At 44.7% G+C, this 24,112-nt stretch overlaps 2 protein-coding genes across 4 annotated transcripts; one reads left to right on the forward strand and one right to left on the reverse strand.

The window, feature by feature from the left end:
- Positions 1-1,088: 1,088 nt before the first annotated feature.
- aga (aspartylglucosaminidase) lies at positions 1,089-16,479 on the forward strand. 3 transcript variants are annotated; one of them, XM_030114217.1, is made up of 10 exons: positions 1,089-1,350; positions 5,403-5,556; positions 7,372-7,484; positions 8,112-8,224; positions 10,019-10,142; positions 11,722-11,797; positions 11,965-12,072; positions 13,708-13,841; positions 15,670-15,781; positions 15,885-16,479. In XM_030114217.1, exons 1-9 carry the CDS (start codon positions 1,242-1,244, stop codon positions 15,768-15,770), a joined length of 1,032 nt encoding a protein of 343 aa, XP_029970077.1. In that variant the 5' UTR covers positions 1,089-1,241; the 3' UTR covers positions 15,771-15,781; positions 15,885-16,479. The 3 variants fall into 3 exon arrangements, with proteins under 3 accessions (XP_029970077.1, XP_029970086.1, XP_029970070.1); XM_030114226.1 differs by having other exon boundaries at positions 15,915-16,479; XM_030114210.1 differs by having other exon boundaries at positions 15,670-15,905.
- On the reverse strand, positions 16,269-23,815 carry neil3 (nei-like DNA glycosylase 3). Its single transcript, XM_030114198.1, has 10 exons — positions 23,642-23,815; positions 23,472-23,569; positions 21,483-21,617; positions 21,051-21,264; positions 20,299-20,373; positions 19,995-20,161; positions 18,220-18,386; positions 17,180-17,552; positions 16,773-16,935; positions 16,269-16,626 (listed from the first exon to the last, which is right to left on the reverse strand). Exons 1-10 carry the CDS (start codon positions 23,741-23,743, stop codon positions 16,462-16,464), a joined length of 1,659 nt encoding a protein of 552 aa, XP_029970058.1. The 5' UTR covers positions 23,744-23,815; the 3' UTR covers positions 16,269-16,461.
- Between the last annotated feature and the right edge of the window lie 297 nt (positions 23,816-24,112).

A 24,112-nucleotide genomic window follows, 5' to 3' on the forward strand; every position in this document is an offset into this window, starting at 1 on the left:
ATGAAATATTGTAATGTATGAAATAATGTTTTCAGAAAAAACAACAATAACCAATCAAAATATTTGTATTCATCTGCAACAAATTCAGAAATGTACCTTTAAATTACGTACTTATTTTTGAGTCTGAGTTTAAATATTTAAAAAAATGTTCATTTGGTATCAGTTTTTTGTATGTATAATAATGCTGTCATTTTCCACTGATTTTCCACATTTTCTTAGTTTATTATTATTATTATTATTATTATTATTATTATTATTATTATTATTATCTTTGTGTTTTTTATTTATTTCTTTATTGCACCCTTTGCTGTCGTTTATCTACAAAAGTGTCAACAAAGGCAAGTTAGAGCAACTTATTTCCCCTTTTTAGCAATTACAAAAAAAAAAAATATCAAGAAACATGAACAAAGTCCAGAAGTTCTGCAAGCATTATTCAAACAGAATATAATAAAAAACTAAGCTAAAGAATACAATGGTTCAGGAGAAAAAACACATCAGAGCAGAAGGGGGATGATTGTTTTACTGAAAGGCAGCAGCAGACAACAAGGTCTTCAGCCTTCTTTTAAAAAGAACTGTTGTCCTTCAGTTTTATGGAAACATGTCCCAAATATTTGTTGAATAGAAAAAAACTGAAAGCAACTCCCGCATGTTTTGTTCTGACTGTGGAGACAGAAAACATGTTTTATACTGAGATTTAGAAGGACAGAAACATAACAGAAGAACAGAGATTTGAATTAGGTAGAATGCATTCAGGGCTGTGAAAGAGCGGGTGATGATTTTCTATAAAACCAGACAACTGTTGCAGTATAGTTATAAAAAGATTTTATTTAATGCAGTGATATGATATGTTAATAACCTCCGATTTTTCTTTTAAATGAAATAATTCCTATTGAAAACAATAAATCCCCCTTCTAATCAAAAGAAGAACTGACAAGAAAGAGCTGGGATCGAACTTGAATTGTACTTTTGTGAGGTGACAGCCTTGATACGCTTCACATTGCTCAGGCCTCTAAATGTTGCACTGTTCCTTTAAGAGGGACCCCGCCCACCCAGCAGCACGTGACCAAACAAGGAAGTGGATGCGCTGTAACGTCAGTTGATGTATTTTTTTTTTTTATCCACAGAGTTATTTAATTTAGCAGATTATTCCGAATAATAATCGCGATAATTCACAGAGGAACTCAACGAGAGGAATGAAATAAAACAGCGTTGTTTTTCCGTCCGTGTATCTGCAGGACAAAATGCTCACATCGCTCCTGATTTACACTTTAATGTCACTTTTTCCTCTCGGACACGCTTCTTTGCCTCTTGTCATTAACACATGGCCCTTCAAGAATGCCACATTTACAGGTAAGTCTTGAATAAGAGTCTTTTAAAACAGGAAGAATGTGTGTTTTTAAAGACTGAATCAGACACAGTCCAGTCATGTGACTGGACCGGCGTTTCGTGTAAACTGGTCTCCGTGTTAACTGGTGACCCACTTGATTTAACTTCCCTTGTTGTTGATTTGATATATTTGATATTATTTTCTAATCAGGTTATAATGAATTTAAATGATCTACATATATTAGCTGCACTGCAAAGTGTATGCTACTGTGCTTTCACTTTTAACAGTAACTTGAAGATAAGTTTATTTTATTCCAGTTACATTTTTGTTACATTTTTTTTAATAAATGTCTTTTTACTTAAATTTAATACATACGAAGTTTATATTTGAAGTTATTTTTAACTGAATTCATAAGTTATGATAATTAACAATGTTGTAATTCAAGATTGTGGGATATTACATTATATCATTAATAACTGTTAAGTAATTAACACTTTTATTTCAAAGAGAAGAAATGTCTGATATATAGAATCTTTTTGGTTTTGTTTTGTGTATCTTTAATTTGATTCTCAGAATATTTAGTAGAACTTCAAACGTAGATGTAAACCTGTAAATTATAATCACTTTAATGTTTATCTACTCTGCTTTACATAAATTCGAATCATTAAACTAATGACATATAACTAAATCCAGGCATTTAACGAAGATTGATTTGATTACTCCTTTTAGCTTTTTTAAATCATCTTTTAAATAAAGTCGTACTATCAGTCGGGGTCATGTAAGGCAGAAGTTGGTCCCTGCAGACTGCAGGTGAACAGTTGAACCCTTCGTCACATGACAGTCACAGTCCAAGTCACTGATCAGCCTCAAACAAACATTTTAGGAGTGTGGAGGGAACTGGAAAACGATTTGCACAGGAATCACCACTGCACCGTCATCTTTATCTTTATATCAGTCGTCTGACTGTGAAATGTGAGGTTTTGCTGGTCGAATAGAAATACTGCCAAATTGAATTCAATTGTTAAAAAAAGGAAGGTTTTATTTTCAGACCTTTTGTTTGAATAGTAAACAGATTCTAGTTCAGTTCTCAGTGATCCTACATTTATGTGATGGCTTCAATTAAAAATTAAAAAATTTTGTTGTGTTTTGGGTGTAAGTTCACACGACAGTGGTGCTAGAAGCCACTGAAAACGCAACTTGTTGAGAAAATGTTCCAACTCCATCTCTGTGGAAAACACAACTTTTCTCAATCTTTGCTCCTGCGCATGTCCACAACAGCTGCAGTAAAAACTTCTTCTGCACATGTGCAAAGTAGAACAAACCATAGAGTTAACAGAAATTACACAATTGTAAAAAATACGTATATGAAGGAGGAATTTTCTGTTAGAAATATAAACTTCCGGGCTACAATAACATTAATTAGAATGTTTGAAATTGAATTCAAACCATTAAGATGCTGAATTACGACTTTACATGATGTAAATAGAACTGAAATATTAGTGAAATTACACATGAGAAAAACCCTAAACACACACAGATGTGTGAGTGTGTGAAGTTTACGACCATCACTTGTCTGAGACGTGTCGAATCACATCTCCAGTCAGATGGATTGATAGTGATTCGGAGTGTCAGTCGGAGCTGGACGGTTTTCAGTCTGAACTGTCGGTGGATGGAGGCTGCGGGATTAAATCCTGTGCCCAGTTCTCCTTCCCGGAAGAAGAGATGATGAGAGTTTGTGGGGTGAAGAGGAGCAATCCCTGACAGGCTTCATCACCAGGACTTTCAGGATTTTCCCCTCACAACATTTCATTTTTTTATTTTTTTAGCAGTATACTTGTGACTCAACCAGAGCTTATCCGTACGAGTGTGTAAAACCATCAGAGTCTTAGATGGGGATACGAAATGGGCAGAACCAACTCACTGTCCGCTCTCTCCATTTGATTCCCATCTGGATGATGCATCGGACGTGTTCAAATTGAAACTGAAAATATTTCCGGCCACTTATCCTTCAAGTGGATTTCAGCTCCACGTGAGAGAGAAATAAATAAAGCGGCAGTCAGAGCATCTGCAGCAAACGGCCCGGACCTCCAGGTGATTACAGTTAACTTGAAACGCTGCCTGTTTGAGGGAAGCGTGCCCTTTAATTTATCTGATGTATTTCTCTTCTCTTCCCTGAGGTGGCAATGAGAATGAGAAACGCACCGGGCCATTCGTTTTCTTGGGAGATATTTAAAGGTGCAGTCTGAGAGCGGCGGCTATTGATCGGCCCATGCAGATCTCTTCTCCTCCAGGGGCTTAAAGAGGCGGCCGACAATAGAACGCTCGTCCTCTCCCCCGTTCTGCAGCATTTCCTGAAAGAATAACAATAAAAGAATAGACTCTGAGGTGAAAGAACAGATCCATATTCTGAGTGTGGCTCACACACAGATAAAATGGATGTGAGGAGGAGGAATTACGTCCTCCAGTTGGTATTTTGATCCTGGCTGGGCGCAGTGGGATCACCGGCCAAATGCTTCTCTGCTCCGTCTCCATTAGGTCACTGGGCCCCCGTCGGCTGCAGCTCCAGGCCGGCTCCACAGCCCGGATTTGTGAATTTGGCCGTTAAATGGAATAAATCAATCAACGAGAGTCCCTCTGATGTATTCACAACAAGAAGCCTCTCACGTACAGACACTTCGTTAGAGGAGGGAGTTTTGTTTCAATTTTAGATGTTTATACCCCAAAAAATGTAGATTTTATTTAAATTTAAATGTATATTTTAAAGTGGCTTTTCGTTGTGGTATATGCACGACAAACATGTCACCTCTTATGGAAAAATGACAAGAATCACAGCAGAAAGTCAATTTTAATGAAATCTTCTGGTGCAAAATCCAGTGAAATGTTGTTGAAACTTCTGCTCCCCCTGTTGCATTCTGGGTGTTTTCCTCCAAACTCCCCCTGCCAGCATGGCTTTGAGGCTACTTTGATAGCATCCAGGATTCATGGCAGCATCATGTCTCAACTCAGTGTTGATTCGTGTCGCTACTCTGAAGAAATTTGTTGAAAAAAAAAAGATCATTTTCTTTTTTGATTTCTTTCTTTTCCTCTTGTGGGCCAGTTTTAGTCCTCAAGCCTTATGTTTGACACCCCTGCCGTGGCGCTACATGTAGCTCTGGAGCTGCGGATTACAGGCGATAACCTTATTGATCCTGGAGGTTTTTAGAGATATTTAAGCCACTGGTTCATATTCAGTGTTTTGTCGCGTCAGCTGCTCTGATCCACTCAGAGTAAACAGACGCTCGGGTACGATCGCCTCTAATCCACGAAATGATTCTGAAACTGGTGAGTTTCTGAAGCAGCTGTTTGTGAAATGGATTAAAAAAATTAAAAACCAAAAAAAAAGCAGAAGCGTTACTTTAAACTTCTGTGTAGTTGTATATTGATTTTCAATCGTCTTTTAATACCATTGATTGATTAAAGAGAATTTTTTTATTAGTAAGGCATCACAACACCTCTTGAGTTAAAGACAGATTATTTTGCTATAGAACTGATTTCCCGTCCATACAGTGAATGGGTCTGGGAATCTATATGGAATATTGAGACTGGGTGAAGTTTCCCCCCAGGAAGCTCTCTGGCGCCCCCTACATGAGACGTGAACCACACTTTGGAAACCACCCAGCTAAAACAGATTATAACATGGAAAGCTTCAAGCTATATCACAACACTTAGTTGCATTTTTATATTAATTTATTAGTTACATTTATGAACACTTTAAACATTCTGATAAATCTCTCTGAGAAATTCTTTTTATAATACAGGTCTGTTTTTTTCTCTCGTGTGGCAGTTTTATACTTAATATAATCTTTATTTACCTGATATTCGACATATTTCTGTCATTTGATCAACGACGTTGAGTGGGATAGCATGAATCCAATCATCTGATGAATGAAGGGAAATATCCTGTCAACACAGCTGAGTTAGGTTCAGATATCTCCCGGGAGTAAAGAGGATTTCACTGCGGTGTAGCAGTGATGTGAAGGTTCTGTGTCTGACTGCCTGGTTCTGGTTGTGGTCCTGGTTGTGGTCCTGGTTGCAGCGTGGAGCGTCCTGCAGGCCGGCGGCTCCGTGCTGGACGCCGTGGAGCGAGGCTGCGCCCGCTGTGAGGCGGAGCAGTGCGACGGCAGCGTGGGCTACGGCGGCAGCCCGGACGAGTCCGGGGAGACCACGCTGGACGCCATGATCATGAACGGGTACGGCTTCGGGGTCGTCCTCTGCCTCCAGCGTCCCCGTTCTTCATCCTCCTCTTCCTCGGCTCTGACAGCTCCGGCCGGGCCTCCTGTCTCTGGAGCCGACGCCGCAGCTGCTCTCACTGCCGACCTTTGACCCCCCCGAGTCCTCCTGCCTGGACACTGTGTTCAGAAGCTGCTTCACACTAAAAGTCTTGAGCTGCACCCACAGGCATGAATTAGATTGGAAAAATAGTGTCCAACATAAGGCCCGTGGGCCAAAACCAGCCAGCTCCAGTCCGAGGTTAGCTGTACAGCACCGCTCATACACGAGGCAGTACAGGAGAAAGACATAAAATGACATTAAAATCATCGAAACAAAACAAAACGTTTAGAAAATAAGAGCACATTTAAAAGACGAAAGGTAATTAAAACTGGAAAATAATAAGAATTTAAAATGCAGCTAACAAAAATGCATTTAGAACAGTGAAAAATTAGAATGATTACAAGGAGCGAGGTATTAAAATCTTGAGGATTCTGCAGTGAACAGTAAAATGTTCAGCTGTGATGTAAATAAGGCGACGGTTTGAGCAGATCTCCGGCGTTCAGGAAGTTTCTTCCACAAGTGAGGAGCATGAAAACTAAAAGCTGCCGTGCTTTGTTCTAAAAAAAAAAAAAACACACACAGTCACACTGATCAGTTTGCTTCAGGTGAGGGAGAAAATCCACACGTACTCAGGGAGAACATGCAAACGCCATGCTCAACACTGGCCGCTGACATTCAGTGTGTGTGTGTGTGTGTGAGTGTGTGTGTCCACAGCACCCAGTTGAGCGTCCCTGCAGAAACGGAGGGAGTGCTGCTGAATGAGAACCGGCCCACCTGTAATCGACAGTCCTGATCGTGTTAATTAGGAACCTGCAGCTTCAACACACGGTTTAGCTTTCTTCCCTTTGTGCTGCCGCCGCCTGTACGTCTCCGGCGTTTACAGAACGACCGCTTGACCTTTTCCTCGCCGGCCTTTCTTTAGCGCGGCTCTAATTAAGAGGCTCATTAGGATCCGGACGCGGCCCAATTACTCGGCCCCTGCATGCAAACGTTTACACACTCAGAAGTATTTATGGGAAATAAACGTCAGCTTACAGCCAAAGCCAGGCAGCACACGGTGATATTTCTCTCTCTCTCTGGAATCTTCCCTCTTGCATTTTGCAAGAAAATTGACTTTTTTTTTTTGGGTTACAAAGTCATGAATATATTGTGGGGAGAGGAGAGTCTCCCACACACCATCCAATAAAGCTGCATAGGAAATCCGGGAGCTATCTGCTGCACACATATTGTACATCCTGAGAGCAGGAATCTAAACACCTGTACGGCCTCATGTAATCCAATACAACAGGCCCTGCAATGAAAACGCTACAAAGAAAAATTATATTGTGCCACAGAGGCATTGATTCAACTCCGCAGCCTTTAGTTTCTGGGGATGTACACAAGTATCACACACAGACACACACTCACACACTTTGTTACAGTGCAGACCATTTAAATGTGAACGCAAACTCCAGATTAAACAACACATTTTTGAATTAGCTTAAAATAGTGGATGAATAAATGAAGTGTGAGAGTCTGCAAGCCGTTTCTCCTGAGAATAATACATCTGTGTTAATAATACCTGGTTGTGTGTGTGAGTGTGTGAGTGTGTGTAGCTTGTGAGACTTCTTTCTGCAGTTTGTATTCATCCCCGGCTCCGGGTTTTGTGATGGAAATAGATTACCTGCAGCTGCTGTTTGTGTCCTGTAAACCAGCGGGGATGGGTTTTTATTTTGCGGCTCTGCTTTGTGCAGTAATACGATGGAAGTGGGCGCGGTGGCCGACCTGAGGAGAATCAAGAACGCCATCGGCGTGGCCCGGGCGGTGCTGGAGCGCACGGACCACACGCTGCTGGTGGGAGAGTCGGGTAACTTCAAACAAACAACCGAACGCAGCCAAAGTGTTGCCTCTGCTTGAGAAAACGTCCTCACTGCCGACTCGGTTCTGCATGTCATTTGCACGGCTCTCCTAAGTGTGTTTCTCGGCGCTGATGTGTGGCGCTTGAATTTGCATGAATTATCTCCGTTCGTCACGTCGAGACTGAAGCCTTTCACAGCGGAGGCTTTAATCTCCGGATGACTAACATGAGCTGCTGGTGATGAAAACCGACACGCAGCGGAGGAACCAGCCTGCAGACGACACACACACACACACACACACACACACACACTCAGATGTTTGCCACTCCTGGCCTGGATTGGATAAAGTGGCCAGTGACTTTCTGATCCTCTTTATTTAAAACAAACCAACATGACTAAAGGAGAAGGAAGTGTAAAGTCTGCGGTGGAACTCCTGAGCAGGATTACTTGCGGTAATTGAGGCCTGGCTCTTCGGGGACTGGAGGTCGCCCGTGTCCCGTCCTCCAGCGGCCTGAACGAGACGGGATGGCCTCGGGTGCCTTCTTTGTTTATGACCCTTTGTTTTTCTCATCACCCAAGGTCAGCGCGGCGCGCCGCCTGCAGCTTGACCTCAAAGTGTTGCTCCTCTCTCGCAGCGTCTGTGTTTGCCGAAAACATGGGCTTCGTGGCAGAAGACCTGACTACCAACAAATCTGTGAATATTTTCTCACAGTGGCTGAAGGGCAACTGCCAACCTAATTATCGAAAGGTATGTGTGTGTGCGGTGTGTGTTTTCTCTCCCGTGTCGGCCACAGGCGCGCCGCTCCTGAAAGATTGATATTAAAGAGGAAAATTGACAGGCATACTGAAGCAGTTGATGAAAAGTGGGCTCTGCCCCGGAGCGCCGTGTTGCTGACGCTCTTTAAAAGTCTCCAGTTCATCATTTCAACAACGTGTCCGAATCTCCGAGGCGAGCGTGAGAGCAGTGAGATTATCCGTCCTTTCTTCTGCCGATCACAGTGACTCCGTTTATTCTTGAAGCACGAGAGCAGATTGGCGATTAAACCTGCGCTCCGAGTCATTCTGATCAGCTCAGTGGATCAATACAGACAGAATGTGAACCGATCAGCCAGAACACGATGACTGGAAGGCTCGCCTACATGACTTTCTCAAGTTAAAATGCGAAATGGACAGAAACAGAATGTTGACACATGATCACAGTGGTCATAATGTTATGGCCGGTGGAAGCAGGCCAGAAGCAAAACTGAACTTTCTGTTGCTAAAAGCCTGTTAAGTTGCTGTGAAGTCACATGATTTCTGCCACATTAAACATTCATGTCTTCACTACTAACTAATAATATTCTCGTTTCACTCAGAAAAAAGTGCAGGCCCATGTAATCTGAATATTATTATCATAATATCATATATCATTCAGTCTGTTTTTTGTTTTTTTTTTGTCCCACCTTTACAACATGTAAACTAAAAAGGCTTTTTTTTTGTGTATATTGTCAAATTATATTTATGGACTTCAGGTCTTAAAAAAAAACATGTAATTCTGTAAAATATTCCAATATTTTTACATACAGTTGTTTGTATTTTCTTAATTTAAATGCTGCAGTAAATTAAAAAAAAAAAAAAACTTGTAACATTTCCTGTTTTCTTGCAATAAATCCAAGATGTTGATTTTGTGCTGTTTTTTCAGCTATATTTGTGGTTAATAGCATTTCAATTAAAAGGGGTGGATTTTCAACACAGTGGGCCCCATGAAGGAACAATTAACCTAAAATAAATAGGATGTTATTCTTGTTTGTGATCTACAGTATAAAAGCTAGAACGTCATCTGTAAAGTAACCTCATCTCATGCTCGACACATTAAAGTAACTTTCAGCTTTGCTTTCGGTCCATGTTGGAGATTTAAACTCCGTCGACTCTCGGCTCTTCTTCCAGCTGCAGATCTGTCAGTTTGGAGCAGATTTACGCCCGAAACATCAAAGTCAAAGTGAACTTTTCTCAGCTCGCTGCAGAAAAACAACCCCGGCCCTCCACACTGACCTGAAGTCTGACAGACCTGTGTTTCATTTAGCTGAATGCTGCAGCGGGAATAATAAGGGCTTTCTGTATAATTCAGCTCGTTCGCCAATAATGAAATAATTCCATCCATTTTAAATGGAATAACATAATAACTTACCATTTCTTATTACTACAGTAGAGAGCGAGAGCGCTGCATGGTATTAATCCTTAATGAATGTATATGTAGATATTGATCTATTAGACAAACTTTTAATGAGCAGAAAAATTGAAAATCTTTCATTTCCAAGAATCACAGTCGTATTTGTTAGGGACTGAGCATGAAAGTGGAAAAAACCCTCTTTAATGTCATTATTAATGCTGCTTCATTAACGTGGAAATATATTCAGTGATTGGTATCGGGTCAAATATTTATCACATTATTGGCTTCACTGCATTTGAAATGGTCAAATTCATCACTATATTGCCGGTTGCTGCACGCCTGCGTCCTGTTGTGTTAGTTTCGGGTGTTGACATTGTGATGTGTTCTCCTCAGAACGTGAGTCCAGATCCTTCCACGTCCTGCGGGCCGTACAGACCCAGATCCACGCCGACGCCCCGGCAGCAGCAGCAGAGTGAGAGGACCCGCCACGCTAACCAACGCTCCCACGACACCATCGGTACCTCCACCCTCCCGATTCAACACACTGACACACGTTTTTCATATGAAAAATCAAAATCAGTCATGCGGGGGAACGTCGGCTCCATCAAGCTTTCATTAAGTTATGAGGAAATAAACACTTTATATCAACTTAGACTCTGTTTATATACAGCAAAGTTTTGAAAACTGTCCGTTTACATGGAAATGGTAGACACATTGAAAACCACGTAGTTTTCATGTATGGCCACTAGTGGGTGCTGTTGGCTGTTAGAATGGAACCACACATGACAACGGTGCTAGTAGTCAATGGGTGCGTTTACATGCAGTCAATAACCCTTTCTTAACCAGAATATTCGCAATAACCCGGTTGCGCACAGCCATGTAAACACGTGCAAAAACCTGAATATGCTCATATTCCGGTTTTTAAAAACCTGAATATTACCCCTGGGTTACTCCTTTTCTAACCTGAATTTCTGGTCATATAAACGCGCATCGGAATATCCCGATCGAAAGGGACATGAAGTACTGCTCTGCGCATGTTCTACCGGCAAGGAATCTCGGTCATTTGAGTCCAGGAACTACTTTTGACACAGTTTAACTGCTACTAAGTAAATAAAATGTGCCAAAACGATAGTTCAGTTCTTCTCTTTTACTGAAAAAAATGGTGCATCGCATTATTAAACATATTACCACGTCTGGCTGGCTTACTTTTTTCCTAACAACATGCAGAGAGCCTGCAGCGGCTGCAGCGCCCTTCTTCTTCTGTGGTGTCTGTGTAAAATAAGGTTGAACATGCAAACAGCACACCTAGTGGCATAAAGTGCAAATGCAGTCATGGCGTCGTCTGTGCTCCGCGGTTTGAATGGGGATATCCCTGATCATGTAAACAGGAGTAACTCTGTCTGTTTAAGCATGTAAACGGGTTATTCCAAATGATTCAGAAACCGGAATATTGACCATAACCCGAATATTGAGTGCATGTAAACGTAGTCACTGAAAACACAGCTTTTTGAAAACTCTCACTCCATCCATCTCCTTGGAGATGGGGTAAAATGCAACTTGTCGAAAATGCTACTGCGCACATTCACCATGGAAACAGTTCTGCTCACGCTCAGTGGGTGGTCAGTAAAGACAATGTTTTCCTCCAGAGTATTATGACTCCTTGCCCTGATTCTCCTGGTCCTGGTCCTGGTCCTGGTGGTTTTAGAGTTGTCAGTCACCGCAGTAACAGTCCATCGTGGTGTTCTCTCCATACGAATGTCCGTGTTCTCTGTTGTGAATGTTTAGCGTGTGTTGTTCTCTCATTGCTTTCATGACAAAAACAACCAACAGCACCAACTAGTGGCCCAACATGAAACCTGCAGTGTTTTTCAGCGTTTCCATCCAGTCCATGAAATGGACTTCTTTTTTTCAAAATGTTGCCGTGGAAACATGAATCTTCTCTGAGGCCAAAGCATAAAACTGTGTTTTTCCCTTATCGTTTTTGTGTAAACAGGTCTTTAGTCGAAGTTGACGGACTGTCTGGTCAGGCTGATATTTATGTCCTCATTACTGTGTTTTTCTGATGTTTGAGTGGCTTCTCTCTCTTCCTCCATCAGGAATGGTCGTCCTCGATGGCAGCGGTCACATAGCTGCTGGAACGTCCACCAACGGTTTGACCCACAAGGTCCCCGGGTGCGTGGATCCGTGTTACCGTCAGAGTGAGGGGTTTAACTCTGAGGCCAGCGGTCCAGAGGAAGTTATATCAGTGATTGGAAGCAGTGGAGAGTTGATAAATGGACTGATCTGAACTCGTGACTCTTGAGGTTGTGTTGAAGTGGCGTGTCTCTGCTGTCCTGCAGCCGTGTGGGCGACTCCCCCATCGCGGGCGCCGGGGCGTACGCGGACAGCTCGGCCGGCGGTGCGGCCGCCACGGGGGACGGAGACGTCATGATGCGCTTCCTGCCAAGGTGATCCGCACACTTCCTGCAAGAAATGAAACACGTCTCCACTGCCGCTCACCTGAGGTCACTCAGAAAGTGGTAAAATAGTCGGGAAGGTTTACTCCTCTTTGACTCTACTCTCTCGTTTAAAGCATATGTGATTTCATTTGAAGTGTGAAGGGAGAAAAAAATGAACTATAAGACTGACACTAGAATTCACAGCAGCTCCAGCCTGATGCTGTGTATCCAGACGACATGTCTCCTCCACTGCGTTAGATTCTGTTAGATTTGTGTCCGGAGCAGAGCGACACTAACCTGCCTCCGTGTCTCTGGAACGAGAAGCCGCTACGCGGCTCCCTCCGTGTCGACGGCCGTGACGCCTGTGGATTTCAAACGGCTCCGAGCTGCGAGCGCAGCAGCGGCAGTGGAGGCGGGACCGCCGTGCCCCAAAACTGTCATCTGTACATCCCACAGAAGAAGTGAGATTCCACCAAAGTGCTTGTTTGTTTCCAGCCCCAGAATGTGGAGCTCTCACTGGAGCTCATGTATATCAGCCTCTGTGTTCAGGATAGTTCGGTGAGCACATGCACTGATTTTCTGCGTTCCACATATCAAATCAATCAAATCACACACACACACACCTGAAGGTTTTATCTTCACATAATAGTTATGTGTGTACATGTTAAAGATTTAGTATTAAACAACTTACAGGAAAAGTATCCTTCACAGTCTTCCAGCATCTCCTCTTTAAATGTGCAGAAATAAGTTTAAACTGACCAAATTATGAACATGCACAACAAACATTTCGTGAAAGATTGAGTCATGATGAATAATGTTTCCATGCAGTGTGTTCATTGAAAACCTCAGAATACTTCGTGTGAAGGTAAAACATGCTGTAGGAACTGAATATTTTCAGTATAAACATTAAGGTGATTGTGCTGATGACCAATGGGAAGGCAAAGAAAAGCTTCCAGGATCGGCAAAAATAAATGAAGATAAAATGGCTTGCAACAACATTCATAATGTTTCAAACGCAAGAGTTAAATTAAAAGAAAAATATCAGCAGTTTCAATTACTTGTTCTTTAATCTCATTAAAACTGTCTTATTATCATTAAACGACATAAAAAAGTTTAAAAGCTGTAAACTATGAAGGTCAGATATGTGTAAATGTGTTATTTTTTCAGTCCAAAATCATCCCGTTAAAGCCTTACAGGTTGATACGTTCCCGAGTCTTTTCTCTATTCATGCATAAAATGAACACACACCACCAAAAACAAGTGAGAAATTATGTCATCTGATCGGTGTTTGTGTTGAACATCTGTCAGAAGAATTCCCCGAGGAACAAACTTCACACTTATTTTCCATTTTAAAAAGCGTTCCTTCCCCCGAGGTCGATTATAGGAAAGGTGTCAGTCGGCGGCGTGCGCGGCGGGCCGCGGGCTGATGGAGGTCCCGACACCAGAGAGGAAATGACTACAGTCGCTCTCCTTTTGTACACGTGTAAACATCTGACAAGTGCTGGCATAACAGCCACGCGGCGGCGAGTGCGGCCCGCCGCCATTCCTGCCTCCAGCACATCACTGCCGCCGCCGCCGCGGTCGGCGGCCCCGACAGCTCTCGTTAGCTCGCCTCATGTGTGCCGGGTGTAATCCTGCCAACAGTTACTTGGCCGTGGAGCTGATGAGGGCCGGGGCCGATCCCTCGGCAGCCTGCGAGGCGGCCATTTCCAGAATCAAGAGGCACCACTCCCAGTTCTTCGGAGCCATCATCTGCGCTAACACAACAGGCCATTATGGTGAGTGTTTGGCTTCGCACGGCTGCCTGCCAGAGGTACCGACACACACGTCCGCCAGACAGACACATCCAAGCAGCGCGCTGTAAATATTACTGTTATGCCATCAGTCTCAGGACGAGTCGGTCTCAGTGTCGTCATGTGGAAAACAGCTGGAGCTGATCGGTCAGTCGTCTTTTGAATCGGACACAGAACTGTTCAAACATTCACCGTCTCAAAGTCTCATCAGTGTTATAATCTCTGTTGGGTTCATAAATTTGAAACAAACCTCATTCTGCGCCGCCAGTCATGAAGCTCATTCACCTCCATCCCTAAATAGACACGGTTTAAGTTCTGTAGAGGACAAGCAGTACTTCAGAGTACTTCAGCCAAGTTGAGTCTGGAGCCAGGTTTTTCTTGTCATGTTCATTTTCATCGGATTCAAATCAGTCAACAGAATCAAGTGCAAAGTGAAACACTTCAAAAGGAGAGATTTTAAAGAAAAAAACACGTATAAAGTTCTGAGCCATCATTTGACTCACAGCAGGGGAGGGAAAGTTATTTTAATTCTGGAGCGTTAAAAGTTTCTGTCTTTTTATGTCACCAAACACTATTTATACACTAGGTCCTTCAGAACTGAGAAGTCAACGCAAATGAATCCATCCTCATGATTGATCTGATTCAATTCTGACTCAAACTCCCTGAACCGTCTGTCTGTCCAGGCAGCTCCTGCTGTGACGGGCACTGGATCTGTATAGCTGGCTGAAGGAGTATTAAGGGCTTGTTTTGAAACAGAGACGTCTTCTGTTGACATGAAATATTAAAAGCAGAGTTGTGCATTCTCGTCCTGCAGCCGGGATGCTGGAGCACAGCAGCAATGTTCCAGAAAAGTCTAGCTTTCAGAGGCTCCCAGCTCAGCTGCCAGGAAACCAAACCGCCATAAGTTTCCTGTTTTCACTGAAAAGCGTCTAAACGCGGCCGGGCTGACAGTACATAAAGAGCACAGAAAGCTACAAGTGAAGCGTTGTGTTGTGTTGTGTCACAGTAAATAATGAAGAGGTGATGAGGAACAGCAGAACGGCTCTCCTGAGGTTTATTAATCTGACTTTAAAAGCCCCCGGGGGAATCGGATCAGTTTCAGCTCCTGGGAGACATGATTCCAGCCTGATGGAGCAGAATGAAGCAGAAGCTGTTTCCTTCCTTCCCCTCTGGGAAAATTACTGTTATTTTAACAACTAAATCAAATCTGGAGGCCAGAAGATAAGGCAGGTGAATATAAACGAGTCAGATACAAACGGCGGTCACTTCAGGCCATTTGACCGAAGCTCTTTGTCGACTTTAGGTCTGAACGCCGTCTTGGTTTGTTTTCCTGTCGTCTCTTAAAAAGTTCAGACAGAAAATTGTTCCGGCGTCATTTTTGTTCTCATGACAAGAAGCGTGAAAGGAGCAGGAGTGGAACGCCCTCCACCTCCCCTCGCAGCGTTCTCATCTTCAAACAACAGTTTGTTCTCCACCGCATCCATTCATCCTACACACTCTCGGTGTGTGTCGGCATCTGCATGGCAGAGACGGGGATGTAATGAGACTCCTGCATTAGCAGAAGGCAGCATGTTCGACGACACACACAGACAAATATCACTGAATCACAGTCAGACTGAGAGTTGAATTGTTACATCTCTGACGTTCGATTTAGATGTTTCCATTTCAGTAAACCGCCAAAGAAACGCTGAGCGTTAATCAGAGGAAAGCCTTGATCCTACAAAGACTGAAGTCGGGGACCTGAAGGAAGCTTCAGTCTGACGTTTTGCTCCTTTGTAGATCTCACAGCGCGTCTCCCGTCTGCTGTCCTCAGGTGCAGCCTGTAACAAAGTCAGCGGCTTCACTCAGTTTCACTTCATGGTTTCGAACCCGGAGACAGACGCTCCCGTCCTGAAGTCTGTGGACTGCCTTTAACTCTTCATCAAGTATGTTTTTAATGATTTCATCGATGATGTAATTCACCAAAACTTCATGACTACTTCCATTTTAAATAATGTTTTTTAAATGATGAACTTTTTATTAATAAAGTGAATGACGAGTATGATCTGATTCCTGGAGCTGCCGGATCATTCAAGTGGTCAAACAGGCCAAATCCATCCCTGCAGTGAAGCACGGTGGAGGCAGCATCACGCTGTGAGGATGACTGCAGCAGTGTAGCGTGAAGTCCTGCTCCAGAGCACTCTGGCGATCAGACGAGAGCGACGGTTCACAGCAGCCAGTTCATTCCTAATACATCTGACAACATTTCAAATTATTTCACATTTGGAGATATATTGTGCAGAATTGAGGAAAAAACTTAATCCAATCCATTTTGGAACATAAAATCTAGATTAAGTGAAGCTCTGTGAATGCTTTCCAGATGAACTGTGTGTCTTTTTTCATGCATTCCTGTTAATTTGACACAGTTTGATGAACATCTGCTGACATGTAGAAAATAAACCTGGCAGTAGCGCAGTAATAACAACCAGCTAAGACGAAAGCCGAACTTTGTGTATCACTCATCAGAAACTCTCCAATAAATTGAACGTCATATTATTAATAGACCTTTTATTTATATGAAGACATCAGATGACCAGGCTGTGTAGCTTCATTTGCAGGGGAGCCGTCAGACGCCGGGTCCGTCCGCCGCCCACTGGAAGAAGCCGCACTGCTTCCCCCTCGCCGAGCCGCAGGTGTAGAAATTCCTGCCGTTGTTGGGTCCTAGTTTCAGAACCGTCCTCATTAGGCAGCGTCTCCCGTGGTGACAGAGGGGGAAGTGCAGGTCTGCCCACTGCAACACAGGAAACATCTCGTCGCCTCGTCTCATTAACCGGCCCGCAGACTTATTCCCACTTGTTGCCGAACGCGAGCCAAACTGAAGCCACTTATAGAGAAACGATTCTCCGGCCGCCGGGAGGAGCCGGCCGCCGCTTTCACCTCAAAGAAGTTGCATCTGGTCCCCGTGGGGAGCGAGCAGGCGTAGAAGCGGCGTCCTTTATTCTCGCCGTCCTTGTGGACCACTCGGAGAACAGCTGGACGGCGGTGCGACGCACAGCGAGGAGCGCTGGGACCCGGGTCCGCGGGCCGCTCCGCCGCCATCCTGACAGGAGTGAAGAAACAGGCCTATTAGTGCGAAACACGCCGAGGATAAAAACACACCAGCTGCTGCCGCGTCAACACTTACTAGCGAGGAGCGATGTGTGCTGGTCACGAGCCGATCGGCCCCGAAAATCTGAGCTTCTCTCTTTTTTCAAACCTTTTTATCCCACTCGTCTCCCTGAAGTTGCAAAAAACTTCTCTTATTATAAACTTATTCGTGGAATGCCGTGTGAGACTGCGCTGACCGTGAGTGGAGGCCTCCGTCCGCGGCGCCGCTGCTGGGAGCGGGACTGTGATCCATTCTCATTTTCTTGGACGGCTGACCGCAGGAGGCCGGCGATTCCCCGCCGGAGGCAGAATTGGGGCTTGTTGTCCCTTGGCAGACGCCGTAGTTATACAAACCGCGCTCCGCCGCCAAGGAATTGGAGCGGCTGTCGGCTGAGGAGAGCGGCAGCGGGTTTATAGGCTTCGGCTTCTCGCTCAAGTCGGAGAGAACGAGGGTGGAAGTCCCGAACGCAGACCTCCAGTTGACTCTCGGCGCCTCCGGTGGCTTCCTGAAGGCGTTGCAGGGGTATCGGATCAGCGGCGTGGAGGACGGCGCCGCCGCGTCTCTGCTGACTGGAGACGAAGCAGAAACGCAGAACTGTCATTGTGCTGGTTTGGTTTCCATGGCAACGATGGGCGGAGTCACTGGAAACGCAACTCCAAAACGACGAGTTTTCTCTTGAAACGTGTGAACAGACGCGTTGATTTATTATTTCTGAGAACGGCAAACAGCCTGGAGCTGCAGTCTCCTCCTCGTCCCTCACTGTTGATCCACGCCGTTTATTTCTTCCTCTTCTTCATTTCATTCCTCACCTGCGACACAGTCTCTCAGTGTTCGGAAACGATGATAAATTCTTCCCGGAGACGTGAAAAACCCTGATATATGAGTGTACACATGCAAATCGCTGTGGCGCTGAAACAGACCGCTACGTCAGCGTCTGCAAAAATATTAAGAATGAGTAAAACGCCAGCGGGCCCTGTGGTTCGGGTTCTGCAGAAGAACTCGAAAAATGGCCGACTGACAGCCTGGCTCGTTATTCAGGCTTCAACATACAAACACTCAGAAGCACGGAGGAGCCGGCCCGCTTGACCGCCGAGTCGCCGGGTGTTCGGTGTCTTGCTCAGAAGCACTCGAGTACTGATCTCAAGCTGTTCGGAGTTACGGCTGCTCTTACTTCATCTCTCCGGAACAAAAGGCGTGTGTGTGTGTGCGAGTGTGAAGGGGGAGTGTTGGGCTCACCGGCGGGTCTGGGAGTGAGGCAGGCGTCGCAGGCGCTCGCCGCCGGCCGGTTGACCAGCGTGCAGAGGCGGCAGGCCCAGTCCTCCTCCTCCTCCCGGGCCACGGCGGCGTCGGCGCCGCTCCCGCCGCCGGCCCAGCCGATCAGGGGGTTCCTGACGGGGAGCTTACTGGACAGGAAAACACCGCAATGAGCAGGACGCAGACGGAAAGAAGAAAAAGCTGCTTCACTCCAGCAGGGTTCTACTGAAACGTGTTTTTGATCAGATCACATCAGATATCTGTGCTTCAGTCGGATCAAACAGACTCACATTTACTGTTTTTCTAATGAGCTTCATATTAGAAAATCTTCTGTTTCACTAGATTTGAAATATGACTGAGAAGTGAGGACATTAGGGATGCCAAAAGATTCATTTTTAAAATCACAATTAATCACAATATTTCCATAGTTAATCTCGATTAACCGCACTTTGAATTGCATTGTTTAAATAGTGTAGTTTTGCATCTGAAGGCAGTTTTCAGCCGAGAACACGAAGCATTCATCAGTCCAGACGTTCCAGCACGGCGACTTCTGGATTTCTCACCAGAGCGTCTTGATTCGGAATCAAACACGGAGAAAGAATTTACTGTTGGATTTTCTTTCAAAATAAAAGTGCCATGTAGACCAACTTCATACGATGTGCATGTTAAAAATACAGTTATCAAACTGGAAGAAAGCTCTAAGAATAAATATGTGATTAATCACCATTTAAAAAAAAAAAAAAAAGTAGTAATCAGTAAAAATTTGTGATTACAGTAAGTATGAAAATTAGAGTTGTGGGGAAAAAAACAGTACTATGATATTAGTGGGGATTTTTTCTTCCACCAACAGGATGATGAAGATATTCTTTCATTTGTGTTTGGAAAATTTGTGTTTATTTGTAGGAGGAAACTCAGTATATTGTCAAATCATCTAAGTGGATTAATGTTGAAGTGCTGAGAAATAATCTCACAATTAGTGTTGCAGTTCTGCAGTGTGTGTGTGTGTGTGTGTGTGTGTGTGTGTGTGTGTGTGTGTGTGTGTGTGTGTGTGTGTGTGTTCTGGTGAGGAGGTCCTGAGCGCTCAGTGCCGATATGCAGCCGGCTCGCTGGAGTTGCTGGCAGCGTACATGTTGCTGCTCTGACACGGAGCACAACTATGTTTGACAAGAAGGCAAATCTGCAGCGCCAACAGTCATGGAGGAGGGAGGCGGCGGCGGCGGCAGCTTTGGGCAAACTTCTCCCAGATTGCTTTATCAGCTGTGTAATGCGTTGTAAGGGCTTTAGACTCTAACCCCTCCGCTGAGCTCTGCTCAAACACAGCCCAGGAGGTGTTGAGCCGGCGCCCCGGCTGGCAAACACTGCCTTATATGCGCATTAATTTTCCCCCGTAACACTCCCCGCTCACTGCCAAGCCCATCTGCCAGCAGGAGATGGCCCCTCTAAATTTGAACATATTATTTAAAGAGCTTTAAAACTTTCAGCAAAGACGAGCTTTACAGAGACGGCACCTCCGCCTCGCGTTTTCAGCAACAAAGTGTGGAGGAACTGAAATGGAGATCCGGTTCCGGTACAAAGCTTTCATCACGTAGCGAGAGCGCTTCAGCGTTACGCTCGTTACAGCGGCCGGATAACATAAAATGTGGCATCTACAATGCCACGGGGCGCGTTTGAAGGTGGCTTCAGACGCTCTTCAAAGCGGCGACCCTGACAGGCGAGCGGCGGAGGATCTTCCCAGGCAGACGAGCGGCGCTCCGTACCTGACGTCGAGCGTGCTGGGATCTCCGCTCTGACAGCTCTCACACAGGTACGTCATCCTGCCGTTGTCCCCGAGGCGGCAGGCGGTGGTGGCGTGGGAGCAGCGGCCGCACCGGGGACGCTTGTAGACTTTGAAGTGTTTGTGGAGAGGGGAGCCGGACTTACGGCACTGACGGACGAGGAGGAGAGAAAACACACAACAACACAAACATGAATATTTACCCCACATTTAACCAGGTGATTCTGTTTCTTCAGTCTGACTTCTGGCTCTTTGATGGGAGACGTTCAGGAAGCTAAAAGCCTCACCTTGTAAAACAGGAGAGTGAAGTCTCGAGTCATCTTCACCACGTGGCGGATCTGCTCGTCTGTCAGCTGCCGAACCTAAAAAAACACACAAAAAAGTAACTCCTTTAGTTACACTTCACAGCAAGAGAGTGAAGAAGAAATGTTATTTGCACAGGCCGTCGTTCCGAAACAGAGATGAGAAACGCTTCACAGTCAGCAAATCAATAATACAAGCATAGAAACAATAAAACCAGCAGACATGAATGGAAAAATAAAATACTGATGTAAAATGACGCAACGGAGAAAAATCACATAAAATACATTCCCTTTACTGGCAGCCGGGGCGGCGAGGACCCCGGTCGGCCTCGGCCGGAGGAGGAGAACAGCACCTGTTGCTCCTCCCGGGGCTCCTGAGGGCTCGGTAACGGAGGAGCGGCTCATGAAGACTCAGCGGTCCCAGAAGGAGCCGGGCCAGAAGGCCCAGATTCATGTTTAGGAACAGTGAGCTACATTCTAACACCCCGGTGTAAAGCAGGCCTGAAGATCGGTTCACTGCACATTAATTCATCCTTTTCCAGGTAGTTACAGCTCACACACACGATCTGAGCAAACAGAGAGGACAGGACAGGAATACTGTATGACAGAGAATCCACACTTTCTAAAACATGGCCTAGACCTGGTTTGTTCTCTCTCTGACAGCCGTCTTGCATCGTCTCGGTTTATTTCCTTTCTCTCGCTCCTCTGTCGAACACGACCCGTCGTCTCCTCCGTACCTTGACGGCCGGATGGAGGCCGGAGTCGAACAGGGCCTCGTTCTTGATGATGTTCCCCACTCCCGGCATGACGGCCTGGTCCAGCAGGACGTCGCACAGCATCCTGCCGCCCTGGCTCCTCACGGCCCGCTCGCAGCGGGAGGCGCTGAACCTGGAGGAGCACAGGTCCAGGCTCTCCGTGGCCTCCACCCTCTGCTCGCAGTCCTCCGTCAGCCTGCCAGCAAACGGCCGCGCCGCGAGTGTGTCATCAGGTCAGGCTCCTCTCAGACAGTGGAAATTATGGGCAAATAGGGTAAAGAAAAAACATCTAGTGGCTGACATTGTAGCAGGGCGCCTGAAAGGCAGCGTCTGACAGCAGCCTTTGTCTTCAGACGGCAGAAAGTAGGACGGACTCGTAGCCCAGGGTGAACTCCGTCTCTCTGTCCCCGTTACCTGATTTCCACCGTGCTGTCAAAGAAGCGCACCGTGTCGTCGGTGAGGCGTATTTCCAGCACCGGGGCCGAGCCCGTCCGGTCCCGCCGCTCGGCGGCGTTTATACGCAGGGATCCATTCATCCCGAAGTGGATCCTGGAAGGAAGAAACACAGGAATCCATTTAGAGACGAGATAACTCGGTTTGTTCTTGAGCATGACTTCCTTCCTGGAAGAGCTCCTGCTCAGTAACATGAACCCATCAGTCCTGCATCTCTCCTCTTACAGCGATGCTTTTCTTGTCTTATGTCTACATTTTCCACCTTTTTGGAAATTTTGCATCAAAAACACACACTTTGGTTGCTCAGTAAAAAAAAAAAAAAAAACAACAAAAAAACAAAACTTTCTTTATTGAGATTTGTTATAAGATTAATGTTTTAATGTATTTCCTTTGTTTTGGTGCCACCTTGCTGATAATTCATTGACTGATTAAAGGGACATAATGTTTTTCTAAATCAGAACAGCCTAATTTAGATTAAAATCCAGAAGGACAAAATCCTGCTTCATCTTGATTTTCAGGGTGAAAACAGACAGTGAAAGCAGTTCCTCTCCGTCCTTCAGACTTCATGGGTTTTCAGTTTAATTCTGTTTGGTCATTATGTTTTGATATGAGATTGGATGCAGGTTTTCAGGGTCTTGCATAAATAATATATGTATGTAGTGGCTGCTGGCTCTGTGGTGAAAGATGAAAACTTCCTTATTTATCCATCATAGTGTTTTTAATTCCGTTTTGTTTATTTTTGGTTGTTCTCAGTGTTGCTGCCGTTGTATGTTTGATTCGTGCAACAAGTTTTTTTCTTTGTCCTGCGTAAAACTGAATGGCAATAAAGTCAGTCTAACTTCTGTCTCAGTATTTCAGTCGTTGAACTCAGAGCAGTCGTCTCTCAGTTGAAAGGTCGCAGGTTAGATTCCCCATCTCCCCCTGTTCACATGCCACAGTGTCCTTGAGCAAAGAATTTACCTCTTGGATCTATATTCTATAGTAACAGTCCCACAATATGTATTTAATTATGTAAGAATATTAAAATTATTGTCAACACTCGCCATCAACAATGATTAATCAAAAACCGAAGGTTTGGCACCACAAAGTCCTTCAGACAGAAAACAAGGCAAAACTAATGAAACTTACCATCAAGTTAATCACACAGTACCTCATAACATTTCTGTAACAGTTTCACTACTGATGTTTCAAAGAAACCTAAAGTTCTCTAATATTTATGAACAAACATACATGCCTGAAAATTTAGACGAAAATGTCCTAAATAAAGTTCTTTCATTACTATACAATCCCAGGAATAGAATTATTTTTCAGGCTTTAATGGGCATTTCAAAAGGCAGCAGGTGTTAAATTGAGGTTTTAAATCTTTGTTTAGAGCCGATCCCTGACAGGCAGCTGTCACTTCAGCACTGCGTCTGGAGCAGCTTCCAGACGACATGGAGGAGACATACGGGATTATTTTGACCATTAAAGTCGTGAAGGCAAGCTGGCAAAATCTAAACACAGATATGTTTGAATAAAGATGAGAATGATTAGGGAAAGTGTTTAACATAAAGGGTTAAATCAGTTTTTATGGTGAGCTGAAGTGTAATCTCAATCTCAGGCCAAATCAATCCAGATCAAGTCAAACAACCTGGAAACTTTTGTTTGTTTGAAGTTAATGACGCTCCAGACTGCAGTGGAAACGAAAATCGCTTTTGGGAGATGGAGGGAATCTACTGATCTCTCGCTTTTTGTCCATTGTTCATTTTTCACAGAATCTTAAAAAAAACTCCCAAAATGCATCATCATTATGTGAACGTAACACTTTTAATACACTTCATCCCTCACTCTGCTTCAGGATCCATTACTTGCGCAGCTCAACCAGTAGATCGGCATCAAACAAAAGCTTCTGACATAAACCTGGAGCTGGATTCATAATAAAATAAAATAAAATAAAATAAAATGAAATACCTGAGAGCTCTCGGACCAAAGTACATGAAGAGCTCCTTTCCCAGGGTTTGGACGTGGGTGAACTGGCAGCCGAGGAAACAGCGGAAAGCGTCGTTTGTCTGTGGGAATTCAGATTATTACAGATTGAAGGGGGAAAGTTTGTTTATGAAATCTGTCGCTGAAGGACTTACAGTTTTCAGTCCGCCGCCTCGGATTTCTTTCACCTTCTGGCCCTTTTTCACTCTGGAGCGGAGTTTCTCTCCGTTTAACGTGCAGCCCGGACCTTCCACCATGCTGTCGTTCGGTAAAAAAAACCCCAGAAATAACTCTAAAACGAGGAAAGCGGTAGATTACGGAAATGTTTGTCTTCTTTTACCCGCCATTAGCTTGAATCCTGCGCATGCGCCGGAGGGACTGTACCCGGAAGTAGAGATTTAAAGGAGCAGGCGCCTCTTTTTCCTCCGAAACCAGACAGAGTCCTGATGGGCCTGATCCAGACTTCTGGAATCTTGCATTTATTTTTTTCTTCTTTTTTCTGTCTTGTCTCTTTCTCTCCCCCCCCCCCCCCCCTTTTTTTTTTTCGATAGGGTGACCCACCCTGATTTTGGTGTTCCTAAATGTGTTGCAAAAGTTGTGAAACTTGCCACGCACATCGATCTCAT

Source organism: Salarias fasciatus, chromosome 2 (genome assembly GCF_902148845.1).
Source record: "Salarias fasciatus chromosome 2, fSalaFa1.1, whole genome shotgun sequence".
Classification (NCBI taxonomy): domain Eukaryota; kingdom Metazoa; phylum Chordata; class Actinopteri; order Blenniiformes; family Blenniidae; genus Salarias; species Salarias fasciatus.